Genomic DNA, 16,801 nt, shown 5'->3' on the forward strand with positions numbered 1-16,801 from the left:
CCGCCACGACCTCTAATAATTAATGTTCCCCCTCTCTATATCCTGCCACGCCGCTCTCCTGCCACCCAGATCGGGCTCCTGGCCGCGAAGTAGGACGGGAGATGTAGTCCCCAAGCCCGACCAGGCTGGCACGACTAGAGAACTCTGTTTCCCAACCCGCTCTCCAGGCGCGTGCGCAGATGGCTGCCCCGGCGAGTGGTAAACAGAGACGTCAGGCGGGGGCCGCAGCTTGGAGCAAAACAAAAGGGAACCCCGGGGGGCGGGGGGTGGGGGGGTTTGATAGGGGGATTGGTGCGGGAATTCGAGAGGCTGGGGCCGCGGGGACGTGGACCCGAGTAAGAGCTGGGGGGAGGGAAGAGGCGGGAGGAGGGGGAGTCAGGGGAGGGGCGAGTGACGCGGGGGAGCGGGGCGTGGGGGAGGGCAGTGATCCGGGTGGAGGAAATTCGGGAGGAGTGTCCGGGGGGCAGCAACTTAAAAGGGGGAGGGAACTGCGGCTAAAGAGACGTTCGGTGATGGGAGCGCGATTTGTGAGGGGATACGGTGCCTCAGGTTTAAAAGAGCAGGAAGCTGAGTGAGAGGTTGGGGAAAAAGTGCCTTCGCTAGGCGAAGGTTACAGGTGGTGTCTCGGAAAGAGCTCCAAGGCTGCAGACTGTAGTGGAGGAGAGGATCAGAGAACTAACTGTGTGCAAGGGACAGCTTAGGGGCTAGCGTCCAGGGGCGAGGGGGAAGTTCGAGACTTTCTGAGGACTGGCAGGAATGTGCCTCCTGGCCCTCGGTGCTTCCCCCCTGGGGGGAGGCATCGCGAGGGACTGTGGCAGGCTCCTCTGAACGCTGAGCGGCGGAGGTCCAACTCCACGTATGGATCCAGTGAATGAGAATTCAGCCAGAGAGGCTGCCGCGCTCGTAGACCTCGATCCCGACTTCGAACCCCAGAGCCGTCCCCGCTCCTGCACCTGGCCCCTTCCCCGACCAGAGCTCGCTCCCGAGCCGTCCGAGCCGGCCGAGGTGGAGTCAGGTCTGGGAGAGAAGGTACACACGGAGGGGCGCTCGGAGGGGCGCTCCCAGCCGACCCTGTTGCCCTCCCGGCTCCCTGACCCGGCAGGGGGCCCCCAGCCTGGGATCCTGGGGGCCGTAACAGGTCCTCGGAAGGGAGGCTCCCGCCGGAATGCCTGGGGAAATCAGTCATATGCAGAACTCATCAGCCAGGCCATTGAAAGCGCCCCCGAGAAGCGACTGACACTCGCCCAGATCTATGAGTGGATGGTCCGCACAGTGCCCTACTTCAAGGACAAGGGTGACAGCAACAGCTCAGCAGGATGGAAGGTAACTATGACCCCCTTACCTCCGTCCCAATACCCGTCTGCTCCTGGTCCCCCCAGTCTCCTTACCTCTACTCTGGGGCCCCTTTTACACCCCTAGCCCAGAGGTCCACCTTCCGTCGTCATTCAGACAAACATTTACTTAAGACATAGTATATGCCGCTGGGTGCTTGATGCTGGAGGATCACAGATGAATAAGACACTGTCCTTGCCCTGGAGAAAATTGAATTCTCTGCTCACTGCTCAACACGCCCAGCACTTTGGCTTGGGCTGCCCCAAACACTTATCCCCACAGAGAAGTCTTTATCCTATGTACAGCAGGAACTGTGTGGATTCCCCACAGGAACCTAGCCTTCCCTCCTCCCCCACCTCCCACCCCAACACCTTTTCTCCCATTCCTGTGGGATCACTTGGATTCCCTGCTTGCCTCCCAATACCTCAGGGTAGAAGTACTGTTCTAGGACTCTGCTACCCAAGAAGATGGAGTGAAGTGGCGAAAGGTAAAAAGAGTGATATCCATGTGGTAAGGTAGCAGATCTTATGCACTAAGAAAAAAGGGGGGGGCTGCCTCGGTTTACCCTATATAATGCCAAGAAACTCTCCTTAGTAAGGGGCTATCCAAGTTGTGGGGGGAAGTTTTCATTTACTGTTGAGGAATATTCATGGAAAAAATAGATAGGGCTCTGACTTCAGAGCACAAGGTTGGGAGTTCCCTTGGCCTTCCATGAGGAAACTGCGAGGAAAGATCTCGCTAGATGCTCTGAAAGCTTGTCCTGGGAAATATGGGACTCTAATCCCAAGATTTGGGAGCTTTAACTCCTGTTGACGCCTTGTGCCCCCATAGGTGGTGAGATCAACATGCAAGGAAATACAGAGGGTTGAGTGAGCAGAGGAGGGTCTTCTCCTAGGTATAAGAGATCAAGGGATCGGATCCGCAGTATCCCTAGGGGTTGGGCAGAACAGAAAGCAGGACAGCTGACTGAGACCCTTGGCACTATTTCTGGGTAGACTGCCACGCCACAGTCTCAGCTCATACAGAGCTCCCCTCCTTGGACCCAGCCTACACAGCTGTTTTTCTTTTCCCTTAGGTTCATTTTCCAGGGTAGAAGAAATAACCATGAGTTGTTAGTTATGCTGTGGTAGTGTAGTCCCTCCTTAGAATTTACACTTGTACGGGGTTTTTCAGTTTACAAAGTAATTAAAAATTTTAATTTCATTTATCGTCACAGCAATTCTGAGATTCCACATTTTACGTATTAGGAAACTAAGGTACAGAAAGGTTAGGAAACTCGCCAAAATCGATAGAATGAGGACTTGAACTCAGGTCTAACTATAAATCATATGCTCTTTCTGCTAATCCATGCTGCCATGGAATGATGGCAAAACCAAATCAGGCCAAATCTGGGGCCTCCAAGGCTCTCACCTCCCACTCCCCACCCCCACCCCACTCCAAGGGGGAGACCTCAAGCCTGAGCTGGCTGGCTTCCCTGGTGCTGTGCCAAGGTTACTACCACTCCACCAGGGGGCGGCACTCACCTAGAACAAGAAGGCTTAATTTAGGTGGCTGGGGGAGCAATTAGCAGTTGCCCCCCTTCCAACAGGTTAGAACCGTAGGCTTCTAGGGAGCCGACCTCTCCAGGTAGGAGGCTGTACAATGTACTAGTTCCAAGGCCTAAAGAAGAGGGGATGAACAACTGGCACTCGTGGGTACTGAGTAGTAGGGAAAGGAATGAGCCTTCTCAGTAGACCCAGAGTTAGAGGATGGAAAGGCAGGGGGTGAGGGGGAAATCACAGTGCCAAAAGTCACTGTGGTTCTCAGTTACTAAGAGCCCAGGCTGGATGGACAAGTGTGATTCCTTGAAGGAACCAAAAACATTATAACGCAGCCAGAGTAGTTGGAATGCCATTACTACAGGGTCCCAGGGAGACAACGACTTCTAAAGAGCCCTGGAGCAAGAGGCTGCTTAAGCATCTTTCCCCAGGCAAAGGGTCTCCTTATCTAGAGCATCAGTCTGAAACACATGAAGTGATTTCTGACTGTCCATAGCCTCAGCCTGCTAGTTGCTCCAAGCCCTTCTGGGCTCCTCCCAAGTTTCTAAACACTAAAGAGCTTCATGTGGGAGGTCAAATGCCCCTAAGGTTGGAGATCCTATGCACAAATTCCTGAGGAGAAGTGGGGAAAAGGAGGTAGGAAAGAGAAGGGAGGTTCCTGGAGGGTGGGGTGGGGCGGACACAAAATGATGGTGTAACTAGCCTGGAGCAGCCAGTAGAAATAAGCTGCTCTGGGGGCTCAAGAAGCTGCCAATCTCAGCTCCCTGGGCCCCTGGAGAAAAAAACTTATCTCTAGCAGAATATCAGCAGCGAGGGAGGAAGGAAGAACACAGCTTCTAATACTCAAGGCACTCAAGAGCTGACGGAGCCTCAAGGGGAGATTCACCATCCGTCACCAGAGGGCCAACCACCAATCAGGCAACAAATATTGATTATGTACTGGGAGATTGGCACTCTGAGGGGGGCACTGCTGGGGGCTGCCCACCTGGACAACATGTCCTGGCGTTTACACTTGATAAGACGAATTACTTGAAACCATAAACAGCATAATATAGATTGGGGAAATTTGCGTGGAACAGATGAAAAATGCTGTACAAGAAATTTGGCTGCAGAAGTCAAGCAACCACTTTAGAAAAGAGAGAGGACTTCAGCTTGATCTTGACGAGCTAGTAGAATTTAGAGAGGGGAGATCCTTCCCGGGACAAGGAGGGAGGGAGGGATGGGCCTGGTGTATTTGAGGCACAGGGACAAGCCTGGCCTGAATGTACTTGAGGGTGTGTGTCCAGGAATTGGGAGAAATCAGAAAAAAGGAATCTGCCAATCCTATAGCGAGCCGGGGCCCAAATGCCCTGTGCAGAGTGGAGCACCAGCCTTGCTGAGGTTCCAGCCCCTCAGCCAGTTCAGAGGACCGGCTCAGGACAGGGTGGGTCTGTCCTGGGCTGCTGTTGCGCCACTGTCCTGTAAATTCCACCCAAGCCTGCACTCAAGGAAAGGGGTGGAGCTGTGGAATGCTCTTTCCCACTTGAGCCTAGTTCTTGCTGAACGAGGAGTGCGTCTTCCCAACTCCCACAAGCCCCAGACAGCCACCAGAGACTTGGGAGGGGTAGAGTGCTGTGAGCTCTTGGTGGGGGGGGGCGGCGGGGAGGGGGGCACAGTGCCCTCTGAGTAGCTCATTGCTCGGGTGGGAACTGTGTGTGGTCTCATCCCCTGCCACCACCCCCCACCCATACCTTTGCCTCTTTTCCCCCCTGGATTTGACTAGCTTTGCGTCTCCAGGAATGCCCCCGCTGCATCCCAGCGTCCTTTTAGACTGCACTGCCGGCCACTGACCTCCCTTTCCTGTTGCCTCTGCCCCCTCCAGAACTCGATCCGCCACAACCTGTCCCTGCACAGCAAGTTCATCAAGGTTCACAACGAGGCTACCGGCAAGAGCTCTTGGTGGATGCTGAATCCAGAGGGAGGCAAGAGTGGCAAGGCGCCCCGCCGCCGGGCAGCCTCCATGGATAGCAGCAGCAAGCTGCTCCGGGGCCGCAGCAAGGCCCCCAAGAAGAAACCAGCTGTGCTGCCAGCTCCGCCCGAAGGTGCCACTCCGAGGAGCCCTGTTGGCCACTTTGCCAAGTGGTCAGGCAGCCCTTGCTCTCGAAGCCACGAGGAAGCTGACGTGTGGAGCACCTTCCGTCCACGAAGCAGTTCGAATGCTAGCACTGTCAGCACCCGGCCCTCTCCCCGGAGGCCAGAGCCTGAGGTGCTGGCGGAAGAGGAAATGCCAGCCTCGGCCAGCAGCTATGCTGGGGGTGTCCCTTCCACCCTAAAAGAAGATCTGGAGCTGTTAGATGGGCTCAATCTCACATCTCCCCATTCCCTGCTGTCTCGGAGCAGCCTCTCTGGCTTCTCTTTGCAGCATCCTGGGGTTTCAGGCCCTTTACACACCTACAGCACCTCCCTCTTCAGCCCAGCAGAGGGGCCCCTGTCAGCGGGAGAAGGGTGCTTCTCAAGCTCCCAGTCCCTGGAGGCCCTGCTCACCTCTGATACGCCACCACCTCCTGCTGATGTCCTCATGACCCAGGTAGATCCCATTCTGTCCCAGGCTCCGACACTTCTGTTGCTGGGGGGGATACCTTCCTCCAGTAAGCTAGGCACAGGGGGTGGCCTGTGTCCTAAGCCCCTAGAGGCTCCAGGCCCCAGCGGTCTGGTTCCCACCCTTCCGATGATAGCACCAGCACCGCCTCCAGTCATGGCGGGTGCTCCCGTCCCCAAGCCCCTGGGGGCTCCTGTGCTCACACCTCCTACTGAAGCTCCAAGCCAAGACCGAATGCCTCAGGATCTCGATCTTGATATGTACATGGAGAATCTGGAGTGTGACATGGATAACATCATCAGTGACCTCATGGATGGGGGCGAAGGACTGGACTTCAACTTTGAGCCAGGTACGGCACCTCCGAATCACGGTAGCCTCTCACAACCCATACCTCCTCCTAGGTGTCCAGCTAGTCCTGTGATTGAGCAAAGGAGAGGTAGAACAAGGGGTAGCTGGAGGTGCCGGGGAACTGGAGGGAGGATGTCATGTTAGAGTGGCATAGTTTCCATATGGGACCTCCAGGCCCCTCAGCAGTGCTCACCCCTACAAGGTAGGATGGGAGAGGTGGGGAAGGGGCCGTCTCTGTTTTCCTTGGTGTGGATCTTGATGGTGGAAAGTTGTCATGCCCCAGATGAGCCTCTTACGTTGTCCTCCGTTTTCTCTTCCCACAGATCCCTGAGCCATTGGCTGGCAGCTTTATTCCCTGCTTCAGAGACGGAGCCAGGCGTGCCCATATCCACTCTTTACCCTTGACCCCTCCCTGGGAATTTGGGACCCTGCTTTAGACCTAGGGTAGGGTCTGCTCACCTGGGTGTTGAGGAAATTATAAAGCTGGGGGTGGGGAGGGAAAGGGGAGGGGGAAAGGGAGAGGGTTTATTCTCACTGTGCCAATTAGGGGGTAAGGCCCCCCTCTCAGGAGCCATCCTCGGCCCCCCCCCATTCCCACCCCATAGGTTTTGTAGCAGGGGCGGGCAGTACTGTTGGAAATGTGAAGTCACCAGTGGCCTTACCCCTGCCTTTGGGAGCAGGATATTTTGTAGAGTCTTATCTGAGCTGGTCCAGGCTGGGTTGAGCCTGGGATTTTTATGCAGTGGCCCCTTGGGCCAGTGTTGTGGGATTGCGGGGGATGGTAATGGGGAGCTGGAAGGGCCAAGGTCTGAAGCCTGGAGTGGCTCACCAGGCCAAATCACCCTTGGAAGGCTACAGATAACAGAAAGGCTTTTTATAAACTTTTAAAGAAATATAAACACAAATATAGAGATTTTTAACAGTGGCAAGGTGCTAGTGATGGGGAGAATGCTTTTTTCTTTCTGAAGGCTTTCTCATAGTGACCTGATGCAAACACTACAGACGTTACTCCGGGAAACATGGGGGAAGTAGGGGAGAGAACCCCAGGTCAGCAGAGAGCAGGGGGCAAGGGGAAGAGCTCCCGTGAGGACCAGGTGTAAAACACGGCCTGCACAGAACTAGCTTGGAGTTTCCCTAAGCCAGGTCCCCTCACTCTGTCACCTTGTGCCTGGGAGTGTGTGGTGTTGGGGCACAGTCACACTCTCGTGTGACCCCCTCTGGGTTCGTGCTATGGTGGGAGAGTGCGTTGAGGGCCAGGAATGAGTTTGTGGCCTGGGAAGGGGGTGGGAGGGGGGTGAAGAGAAGGAGGGAAGGATTTAGGGTGGTAAAGTTAGGCACAGAGACCTCCCTGTTCAAGGCCCCAGACAGCTGTCCCTGCCCTTCTTCCCCTTGCCTGACTGCAGGGGTTATGTGGAAGTGTGTGCAGTGGCAGGCAGGGGGAGGGGCGGAACAGGGAAAGGGGAGCTGGGGAGCTTGGCTGAGGGTCTGGGAAATGAGCAGGGATGGAGGGGAATGTGGATCAGGTTTACTAGCACCTGCTAGGAAAGGCCATCTGGGGCTCCTTCTCCACCCTAGCCCCCAAAGCAGCCCCTCCCCCAGTCCCCTTTGCATTGTCCCCTCCCCCGCCCCTGCTGTGGGTTCCCATCATTTCCTGTGTCAGCGCCTGGCCTACCCAGATTGTATCATGTGCTAGATTGGAGTGGGGAAGTGTGTCAAATCAATAAATGAATAAATTCAATAAATGCCTATAACCAGCTCTGGTTTCTGCTGCCTCGCTGTTCCACGCGGATAGCGGAGGGGGAGGTAGGGACTGCCCAGAGGCAGACTGGTGGGGGGTGGGGGAATTTCAGACGGGGACTTGGTGGAGTGTGGCGGTGGGGGGGGGGGAAGATGCCCATCCCCATCCGTCACCTAACCCCAGCAGGAGTAGGCAGGCTGTGATAGGCCTCCCAGGGGGAGGTTGTCTGGTTGGAGAAGACCCCACCCCCCACTCTGTCCCTCAGAGGCTCATTGTGCTAGACTTCGCTGTCTTTCCTCACCCCCACCCATGTGCTTGCCCCCGCCGGCTCCTGCTGCCCCTACCCACCCTGAGAGCCTCCACAATGCCTGGCGCAGACTTAAGCCTTGGTGCAGATATTGGGAGAAGAAGTCTTTCTTGAAAAAAGGAACCTCACATTAAATGCCAGTAATTTCATACCTAGTATTGCTGCTCTCATTTGGTCACTTTATTTTGTTAGCAATGTTTATCCCTACTACGGATAATGTTCCCTCTGGTCTTAAAGAGTGGACCACTGCGAGTGGTCCCCACTTCATCTGAGCATCTTGATGATTTGGACTGGAAAAGGAAAGGGTCGGTAAGTAGAGAAAGAGGCCCCTGCAGGGAAGCTTTCTACAAACTAGGGCCGAAGGCAGGACAAAAGAGGTGAGAGGCAGGTCTTGGGCATGGATGTTGGATTTGGAAAGGAAATTCATCCCAGAGGGCCAGGGTGGAGGAGCCTTCGGTAGACTTGGTGGGGAAAGGAGGTTGCTGGGACAGACCATGTTTGGGAAGTCTTACTGGGAGTTTCACTGACAATTCAATTGGAGCGACTTTCTTGGCTTCTTGGCTTCTAAACAGTTCAATTTGACCCCTCTTCAGGAGGTCACATTGTGTATGCAAGGCATCTAGGAATCAGGAAAAGGTGCCCTCACCTCTGAGGACTGGAGACCTTCCCTTCCCATCCTGTCCCTCCCATCATTCAAATGATCACTTGGAGTAACCGGGCCTAAAGCTAGGCTGAGGAGTGACCTGAAGGTGCCTAAGCTTTGCTCTTTTCAGTGGCAATCGGGACACCAAGACTCCAAGAGCAAAAGGTGAAGGGAAAGATGGGAATGATGTGGTGGGGATAGGGAGATGTACTGAGGAGATGGCTGAGAAACAGCGAGGAGGGATGAGTGACACACGCACACTGCACCTGGTTTGAGCTAAACATCCCTTCTGAAGTGGCCCTAGACCCTATTCCCCTTTTCCTAGGATCTTGTGATCCTACCTGATGGACTACACCAGCCCCACCCTATATTCTCCATCACCCACCGTTATACAGTACCCTCCATGTTCCTCCTTCCTCCATCATGCTCCTTACCAATTATCTTGGGTTCTGGGTTCTTAAGGAGGGGCACAAAAGCTCTGTAGGCATTCTTAAGTCCAGTTCCTGTGAACACGGCAGTGCACAATCCCCAGCCCCCGTCACCCAGCCTCCACCCTTCCAAAGCCCAAGATTTCAGGACCCTAACACTCAACACTACCTTGAGCTGGTGTACCTTATTTTCTCCCCTCTGGTCCATCCCTAGGTCAGGTCAGGGGAGGTGGGGAGCGGTGCATAGAATGTACTAACCTAACCAATGTCAGAGAGGCAGTGCCCTTTCTTAGGCTGACTAGAGGCGGTCAATTTGGATCTGGTTGAGGGGGCCCTATTTGAAGGACCAGGTTCACGGTCCATCTTTGGGGCCTTGCTCTATCTCTGGGGAATGCTCCCAAGCCGCTACCTGGTGCCCCATGCTCCACCCTACAAACGTAGTAGGTGTTTCGAGCTGTAAGGAATTTGTTGGCATAGTCTCCAAGGGTCTTCATCAGGAAAAACAACTGCATTGTCCCCATTGCATCACACAAATCGATGGTGTCTGGAGGGAGACCAAAGGGTAATTGGGGCAGCTAAGGAGGGAGAGAGGGAGCAAAAGAGGCCAGTGATCCTATTCAGAATGTGTTGGAGGAAGCTGTCGGGATTCAAGGAGCTCTCTTCTTGCCAGCAGGAGGACCTGAGGGCTAGAGATGACCCTGCTACTTCTGACCCTTGGCCATGAGTCCCCTCCCCACACTCCTCACCTGTGTCACGCAACCCCACTTCATGACGGACATAATGCAGCAACAGGAGGACAGAACAATTAGTATTGGCCAGAAACTGCCGATTATCTGAGAAGAGATGGCACGGGGCATGTGGTCCTTCCTCAGTTATACCATCTCTGTGATCTCCACTGCCCTCCAACATCCCCAACCCTACACATAGACTCCAGCTCTGTGATACCCCTCACCTCCATGTTTGATAAAGATGAACATGCTCTGAAGATCTTCTCACTCTTCAGAGAGTCTTAATAAGTCATGGCAGAAGGAGGGTGTTCTAGAGGCCTTGGGGGGCCAAGTGGGCCCATAAGGTCAGGGGACTGGAGAGGAAGATGGATTAAATTGGCTGAGGAGGTCCAGACTGGGCAAACAGGAGAGAGCTATGGGCAGTTGTGGATAAGCAGCATCCCTAGGGGTGGGGCCTGAGGCTGCAGCTGAGGGATTATGAGGTCAGAAGTGGTATGTGTGACAGAAGGTGAGGTAAGGCTAAGGGGAGAAGAACCTGGGTGGGGCCTATAAAAGATTTGTTAAAATGGGGGCAACAACAACAACAAAAGAAAATGGGGGCAGCATGGTAAATCTAACTCTAAACTGGCCCCTAGAAGGAGTGTAGGGCGCCTAGAGAAAAGTCCGTTTCTGGAACAGCACTCTTTTCCAGTGAGTCTGTAGTGCCGCTGCCTCCGCAGCATGAATCCACCACGCCCCTTTCCTCCCCTCAGCACCATGCCTCCCACCCGCATTGCACCCCACGTTTCCCTTGCTCCCTCCCCCTCCGCAACAGCAGACTTCCTTGATGATTATCAACAGAACTTTTATTTCTCATTCGTTTCTGGAACAGTTGAAGGGTAGATGGAAAGGGGGAGGGAGGGAGGGACAGCAGAAGCAATGCTGTGAGGAGGAAGGGCTGGGCTGGGGGAGATGAGAAACATGGACAGGGCAAAGGGGCAATTCTCAAGTAGGAGATATTGAATGAGAAGGCAGTTATAGGGGGCACAAAATTCAAAATCAGCCACAGGGGGGCGAGGTGAGCACTGGACCCAGGTTGGTTGGACGAGGGCAAGTTAGTACAATTTAGGGCTACAGGGCCCTGGGGTTCTGTCAGGGTGTCAGGGCTCAGGTTTCAGGGTGTAACATGGAGGAGCCCAGTAGGGGCTATGCTGGCTGCAGGGGGAGCCCCCAGGCCCTTCCCCTCCTTTTGGGGGGATCTCACTGACGTGGCAGAGCCGTTCACTGTAGTCTGGCTGCAGACTTTCCGCCAGTCCCTTAGACACACCACTCCAGGCCTAAAGACAGATATCTCCAGGTCAGGGCTCAATTAGGAGCAGGAAGTAAAAGACCCAGGCTCTGTGCCAGGGGAACTCTCCCAAGATCTGCAACCACTGTGATTACAGAAGGGACACACACACTCCTGGGCCCTCAATACCACTGTTTCCATCTGCCTCAACCAATCTAGGATCAGTTCTTCTGGGTGTCTCTCTGCGTCTAGCCCATCCCCCAACTGGTCGGCCACATCCTGTTAGTGCAGGCCCCCCTCCCCTCCCCTCTGCCCCCCATGCCCTGTCTGTCTAGCTGGCAGGCAGTTGGCCATTGACAGACTGCAGTCTGCCTATGACAATGTTCTCACCGAAAAGTTCCCATGGTATTCAGTAACCAGATCCTCTAGGTTCTTGAGGGTAGGAATTCGGGGCATCGTCCTGAGTGTGGAGAAAGAGGGAGCAGGAATACATCGGTTACGCTCTTGTATTACCCTTCTCCCAGTTCTCCCACATGGAATGTAGTGATTCTGTGTTGTCTGTGCCTGCATCTTCCTTCCATCACCATGCCCACTTGGGTGATCCCTCATTCCTTACTGTCCCGCCCTCTACTCCTGGAGACCCGGTAATAACCCTCTTCCCCTATTCCCAACCACCCCCACCTCATTTTTCTGGGATTCTGAATTCTCACCGTTCCAGCCAGCAGTACAAACAGATGAGGCTCACGATAAATGCCATGGAGCCAAGGGGGATCAGCACAGCTTTCCATGCAAACAACGAAGGAGTCTCAGGATTCTCAGGATTCTCTATCGAAAAGAGGAAAGGAAAAGAGACCGAACATTTGTAGTGCCCCTACTACGTGCCAACATTTAGAGCCCCAACTTGGTGCCAGACACTGTGCTAAACGCTATCTGTATAGTTAATCCTCATAACTCCTGAACGGGGCGGGGAGCAATTATTATCTCCATTTTACAGATGAGGAAACAGAATCAAAGAGGTGAGTGATGTGCCCAAGGTCAAAGAGGTAGGAAGTGGCAGAGGCAGGTTTAAACCCTAGATTTGCCTGATTCCAAAGCCATCTTTACCATGCAGGCTTTCTGGGAATGCTGCAGGGAAATTTTATACATTCTGTATCCCCTTTGAGGACCCCCTCAGCCTCCTTCCCAATCCACCCCCCTACTGTAACAACACACTGATCCAACCCTACACAGAAAAATCCTGCTTCCTGGGGGTTGGAGTTGAACAGTGAGGGGAGATGAGCCACCAAGTTTGGGGGCTTAGGGGTAGGGAGGTAGGGCAAAAGACAGTGGTGCTAGAAAGGTTCCTGGGCTCATGGGTCGGGGTGATGCATTAGGCCCATTTTACCCTTTGAAGTATTGCTGCCCCAGTGGACGGGGCAGCTCCAGTCACTCCAATGCTGAGCGCTTCCACAGAGTGGGTTATAGCGGCTTCGAACACGGAACGTGTAGAATTTCTGTGCATCCACGCTAGGCAGAGAGAAGCTATGTCTGTAGTCCACGGCTTGTTCCTTGAGGAGAAAGAGGGTGAGGGAAAGATGGGTGTCTATAAAAGAAGGGAGAACGGAAACTGCTGCCCCCCACCCCCACCCCCCAGGTCATCTTCTGGTTCTTCCCAGTTTCTCCCTCCTCTCTTGACTACTCAAGCCACACTGCTCCCTTCACTGCCTAGAATTTAATGCCTCCTTAAAGGCTTGCTTTTGTTTACTTGCCTTTCTGGTTTTGGGAAGAGCATGGGTAGGGAAACCTTGAGGAAAACTCACTGGTGATGAGAGGGAAAGGAGTCAGAGGAGGGTGGAAGGTGGGCAGGGGAACTGGGAGGCACAGAAGGGGAGCTGGGGCTCAGGCCTTCCTATTGGCTGATTGAATCCTTCATCCCCACTTGCTCAGCCTGAGCTGCTATCCCCACTCACTCACAGTCCAGCTGTGGTCCCGGTCACTCCGGTACTGCACCAGGTGCTCCAAACAATGGTCCAAGTGTCTGTTGCTCCAGCTCAGTTCTAGCTGGAATTCACTCAGGTTGCGAAGTGTCAGATTCTCCGGAGCCCAGGGGATCACTGGAGATAGGTGTGCGTGTGTGGTCATTCCCCTGGCCTAGACAAGTCAGGATCCTGAAGGTAGTGCGCCTGAGCCCTCCTCCCTTCCCCATTCTATTCCTCGCCTCTTTTCTGCCCAAGTACCCTTATGGTGAAAGAACACTAGTTTATATACTCCAATACCCCACAATATCCTTTGATCCTCCTTTCCAAATTACCCAGATCCTGCAGTTTTAGCAACTGTTCGGGCTGCCTCCTGTGTTCCCATGGGTCCTGGAGCTGGACAACAAATGTTTGGTAGAGATGGATCTCCTTTTTTCCAAACCAACAGCCAGAAGTGATCCCTTCAGAGAACAGATAGTGGCCACACTCCTGGAGTTTATCATCATCATTAAAGTTCTTGTACCTAGAGAAAGATTTCAAGGAAGAAGAACAGTGAGGTAAACTTGGGTACTCCAGATTTCCACAGCCCAGCCTCAGCTCCTCTGAACTGACTTATGACTTACCCCATGAGAAAATAGTGGGGAGCCTGGGATACTCTCTTGGTCCCCACGCAGTCTCTCACATCTAGCCCACCTCCTCTTCCTCCCCCGTACGATCCCCTCTCCCCTTCTCTTACCCATAATGCAGAGTCAGGTTGGTGGGCTGGGGCTCAAAGCTGCTGTTCCAGGTGCAATTCATGTACTCGACATTGAACACAAAACACTGAACCTTTGGGAGGGGCAGAGTGGAAACATTGAGGGTCCCAGGGGGTGTAGAGGTCAGGAAGAAGTCTAGGTTGGGGAAAAAATGAAGTGGGGGAGGGGAAGAGAAGACACGATGGTCAGAAGAAGCAGCGTGAGGCAGGGAACCCTTCCCCTTGCCCTCCCCATGGTACTCTTAAAACTCTGCCTGCATCCTTCCAATGTCCAGTGGCAGGTTCCAGAATTCAGTAGGACCCCTTCCCACAGCTTCCCTTCTCACCAACCTCCTCCAGTCCCAGGTTTCCCACCAGCTGTGATGTCTTCATTCCCATTGGGCGTGAGGACACTTGGGTTCAGCCCCACCCCCAGCAGAGGCAGCTGCAGGAATAAGAGGGATCTGAGTGGCAATGGCGGCTTCAACATGGTGCTTACTCTTCGTTCCCTGGGTGTAGACTGTGTCAGGAACCTGGGCCCCTTACCCACTACCCCTCCCCACCCACACATTTCCTTCTGTCATAACTTCCGGTGGAAAGAACCTTAGAAGCCAGGGCTTTACGGAGGGTGTGGTGAATGTGTGCTATGACACAGGCTAAATCCTCTGGGAGATTAGGTGTTAATCTAATCTGTAGAAGTAACACCACCACTGCAATGTGGTGTTAAGTAGAGACTAAAGCTGGGTATCCAATATTGTCACAGACCCAAGAAACCTCAGACTACCTAGATCCTGGGAAGGATCTGTTCATCACCACCACCGCTCCCGGCCACCTTCTCATCTAAATTATTTTATCCCACATAGTGGAGGGTCTGAACCTCCCTCCATCCTATGCTATGCTCCTTCCTTGGCTCAGTCACCCTGAAACTGCTATCAAAGCTCTACTGTCTTGGCTGGATGGAAATTGCAGTCTTGGCTCCCATGGGCGCATCTATAGCTATCTTTCCTCTGACCTTATCCAAACCAGAATAGCCACCCTTAGCTGTTGCGAGAGCTGGGTCCCCATTGTGACTGGTGAGGAGGTCTGACTTAGAAGCAGATTCTGGAAATGAAGGAACAACAATACTGGCTTCAAACTCCTCATCTTCCCCTGAATCTGCTTCTCTTCCTGTGTTCCGTATCTCAGTTAATGGTATCATCACCCTCTCAGTCACCCAGACTTCAAACCTCAAAGTCATCTTCGATTCCTCCGTCTCTCTCACCCTGAGAATCCTATCAGCTCTACTTCTGTTGTGTTTCTCCCAGTCGTGTCCTCCTTTCCACGACCAGAGCCACGGTGCTAAATCAGCCTTTCATTCCCTCTAGTCACGATTAGTACTAGAACCCACTACCTGGCCTCCCTTTCCAAAGGCCCCCTGCTCTCTAATCCATTCTTCATTCTGTTGCCAGATGTATCTTCCCCCAAACGCAGAGCTGATTAGAGACACTATTTACATAAATAGTTTATTTAGTAAACATTTATTGAGCCCTTAATATGTGCCAGGCACTGTGCTTATGTTCTAACCCACCCTAATTTTCCGTGGGTTTAAATTCCTCAGGGTTAGCGCAAATGTTACCTCCTCCAATATGTCTTCCTCTCCCCAATCAGAATTAATTTGTCTTTCCATTGTGATTCAATAGCATTGTGTTATTGTTACTTTTATTTGTTATGTGCTAATTTTATTATTTTTTATTTATTGTTATTTGTTACTTTTATTACAGCACTCTATCTTTTCTCTAAAAGGCAATACCATCATAGAAAGAATATCAAGAGTTAAGAAAAGTATGATATCACTTATATGTGAAATCTAAAAAAATACAACAGGGAATTCCCTGGTGGTCCAGTGGTTAGGGCTCCGCGCTTCCACTGCAGGGGGCACGGGTTCCATCCCTGGTGAGGGAACTGGGGAACTAAAATCGTGCAAGCCGCGCGGCCAAAAAAAAAAAAAAAAAAGATAAAAAATACAACAAAGTAGTGAATATAAGAAAAAAGAAATAGATTCACAGATACAGAGAACAAACTAGGGGTTACCAGTGGGGAGAGGGAAGGCGGGAGGGGCAATATAGGGGTAGGGGACTAAGGTGCAAACTATTATGTATAAAATGAGCTACAAGGATATATCGTACAATACGGGGAATATAGCCAATATTTTATAATAATTATAAATGGAGTATAAACTTTAAAAATTGTCAATCACTATGTTGTACACCTGTAACTGATATGATATTGTACATCGAATATACTGCAATTTAAAAAGGCAGGAAAAAAAAGAACAGCAATGAGATGATACACTACTTTAAAGAGAGAGAGTGAGAGACAGAGACAAGAAAAAATCCTAGTCTCAGCTCTGTTACACAGTAGCCATATAATATAGGGCAAGCAAACTTCCACTCTTTGAAAACCAGCTTCCTCATCCACAAAATGGAGACAATAATAATCCCTAACTCATAGGGGTTTTTTGCGGATTAGAGGAGACAATGTCTGAAAAGCATCTGACACTCAGTAGGTGCCTCTTTCGATACAGCAAGGGTTCTTAACCTGGAGTTCATGGACCCTTAGGGGATATGTGAGTGAACTTCAGGAGGGGGTCTAAGAATCTCCCGGCAAAGTATCTAACGTTTTGTATATCTCTACGTGCATTCTTCTGGGAAGAAGGGCCATAGCTTCCATCAGCATTTCAAAGGGACTGTGAAGCAGAAGAGGTTAAGAACCTCAGGGCTAGACCATAAAGACCTTGAGCCGACCTTTCAGGGTTTAATAGGTGCTTTCTTATGCATACATAGTTTCTAATAAAGATTAGAGCCGACCTTTCAGGGTTTAATAGGTGCGTTCTTAGGCATACATAGTTTCCAATCTTCGCAACAGTCCCTTGAAGGTGTTAGTACACCCATTTTTCAGATGCAGGAACTAAGAAACAAAGAAGCGGTTTGCAAAAGGCAGAGTTTCTAAGCAACGCACAGACGTTCGAGCACTTATTCTAGGCCGAGAACTGAGCGAGGCGCTGGGAATCCAGTTCCAGTCGGAGCTCAGCGCCGCGGCCGACTCACGCCTCGCGGGTTCGTATCCCCAGCGCCTGGCTGGCGGACGTTGCAGGGATCTTGACTGAGTGAAATCGATCCTCCGGCGGCCGGGGCGGAAAAGCTCCCCGCGCGCGGAGCTCCGCCCCA

The 16,801-nt window shown here is 52.5% G+C and overlaps 3 protein-coding genes across 5 annotated transcripts; 1 reads left to right on the plus strand and 2 right to left on the minus strand.

The window, feature by feature from the left end:
* The first annotated feature begins 434 nt into the window (after positions 1 to 434).
* On the plus strand, positions 435 to 7,552 carry FOXO4 (forkhead box O4). The gene is made up of 3 exons (XM_059910844.1): positions 435 to 1,323; positions 4,732 to 5,797; positions 6,120 to 7,552. The coding sequence occupies exons 1-3, from the start codon at positions 859 to 861 to the stop codon at positions 6,125 to 6,127; spliced, it is 1,539 nt and encodes a 512-aa protein (XP_059766827.1). The 5' UTR covers positions 435 to 858; the 3' UTR covers positions 6,128 to 7,552.
* A 633-nt stretch (positions 7,553 to 8,185) lies between these two features.
* CXHXorf65 (chromosome X CXorf65 homolog) lies at positions 8,186 to 9,889 on the minus strand. Its single transcript, XM_059911846.1, has 5 exons — positions 9,865 to 9,889; positions 9,659 to 9,745; positions 9,322 to 9,456; positions 8,919 to 8,987; positions 8,186 to 8,460 (listed from the first exon to the last, which is right to left on the minus strand). The coding sequence occupies exons 1-5, from the start codon at positions 9,887 to 9,889 to the stop codon at positions 8,186 to 8,188; spliced, it is 591 nt and encodes a 196-aa protein (XP_059767829.1).
* A 619-nt stretch (positions 9,890 to 10,508) lies between these two features.
* IL2RG (interleukin 2 receptor subunit gamma) lies at positions 10,509 to 16,769 on the minus strand. 3 transcript variants are annotated; one of them, XM_059910687.1, is made up of 8 exons: positions 16,593 to 16,769; positions 13,599 to 13,752; positions 13,198 to 13,385; positions 12,861 to 13,000; positions 12,292 to 12,454; positions 11,618 to 11,732; positions 11,298 to 11,367; positions 10,509 to 10,956 (listed from the first exon to the last, which is right to left on the minus strand). In XM_059910687.1, the coding sequence occupies exons 2-8, from the start codon at positions 13,658 to 13,660 to the stop codon at positions 10,780 to 10,782; spliced, it is 915 nt and encodes a 304-aa protein (XP_059766670.1). In that variant the 5' UTR covers positions 13,661 to 13,752; positions 16,593 to 16,769; the 3' UTR covers positions 10,509 to 10,779. The 3 variants fall into 3 exon arrangements, with proteins under 3 accessions (XP_059766670.1, XP_059766669.1, XP_059766668.1); XM_059910686.1 differs by having other exon boundaries at positions 16,442 to 16,769; XM_059910685.1 differs by lacking the exon at positions 16,593 to 16,769 and adding an exon at positions 13,947 to 14,097.
* Between the last annotated feature and the right edge of the window lie 32 nt (positions 16,770 to 16,801).

Source organism: Balaenoptera ricei, chromosome X (genome assembly GCF_028023285.1).
Source record: "Balaenoptera ricei isolate mBalRic1 chromosome X, mBalRic1.hap2, whole genome shotgun sequence".
NCBI lineage: Eukaryota > Metazoa > Chordata > Mammalia > Artiodactyla > Balaenopteridae > Balaenoptera > Balaenoptera ricei.

Excerpts from the sequence above, each read along its gene's own strand:
- FOXO4 (XM_059910844.1), top strand. The coding sequence starts at position 859 with ATGGATCCAGTGAATGAGAATTCAGCCAGAGAGGCTGCCGCGCTCGTA. Across the intron at positions 1,324-4,731 it reads ACAGCTCAGCAGGATGGAAG|AACTCGATCCGCCACAACCT; the intron begins GTAACTATGACC and ends TGCCCCCTCCAG.
- CXHXorf65 (XM_059911846.1), bottom strand. The coding sequence starts at position 9,889 with ATGTTCATCTTTATCAAACATGGAG. Across the intron at positions 9,457-9,658 it reads AGTGGGGTTGCGTGACACAG|ACACCATCGATTTGTGTGAT; the intron begins GTGAGGAGTGTG and ends GTCTCCCTCCAG. Across the intron at positions 8,461-8,918 it reads CCCAGAACCCAAGATAATTG|ATGCCTTGCATACACAATGT; the intron begins GTAAGGAGCATG and ends CCTGATTCCTAG.
- IL2RG (XM_059910685.1), bottom strand. The coding sequence starts at position 14,085 with ATGTTGAAGCCGCCATTGCCACTCAGATCCCTCTTATTCCTGCAGCTG. Across the intron at positions 13,001-13,197 it reads GCTAAAACTGCAGGATCTGG|TGATCCCCTGGGCTCCGGAG; the intron begins GTAATTTGGAAA and ends ACCTATCTCCAG. Across the intron at positions 10,957-11,297 it reads AATACCATGGGAACTTTTCG|GCCTGGAGTGGTGTGTCTAA; the intron begins GTGAGAACATTG and ends ATCTGTCTTTAG.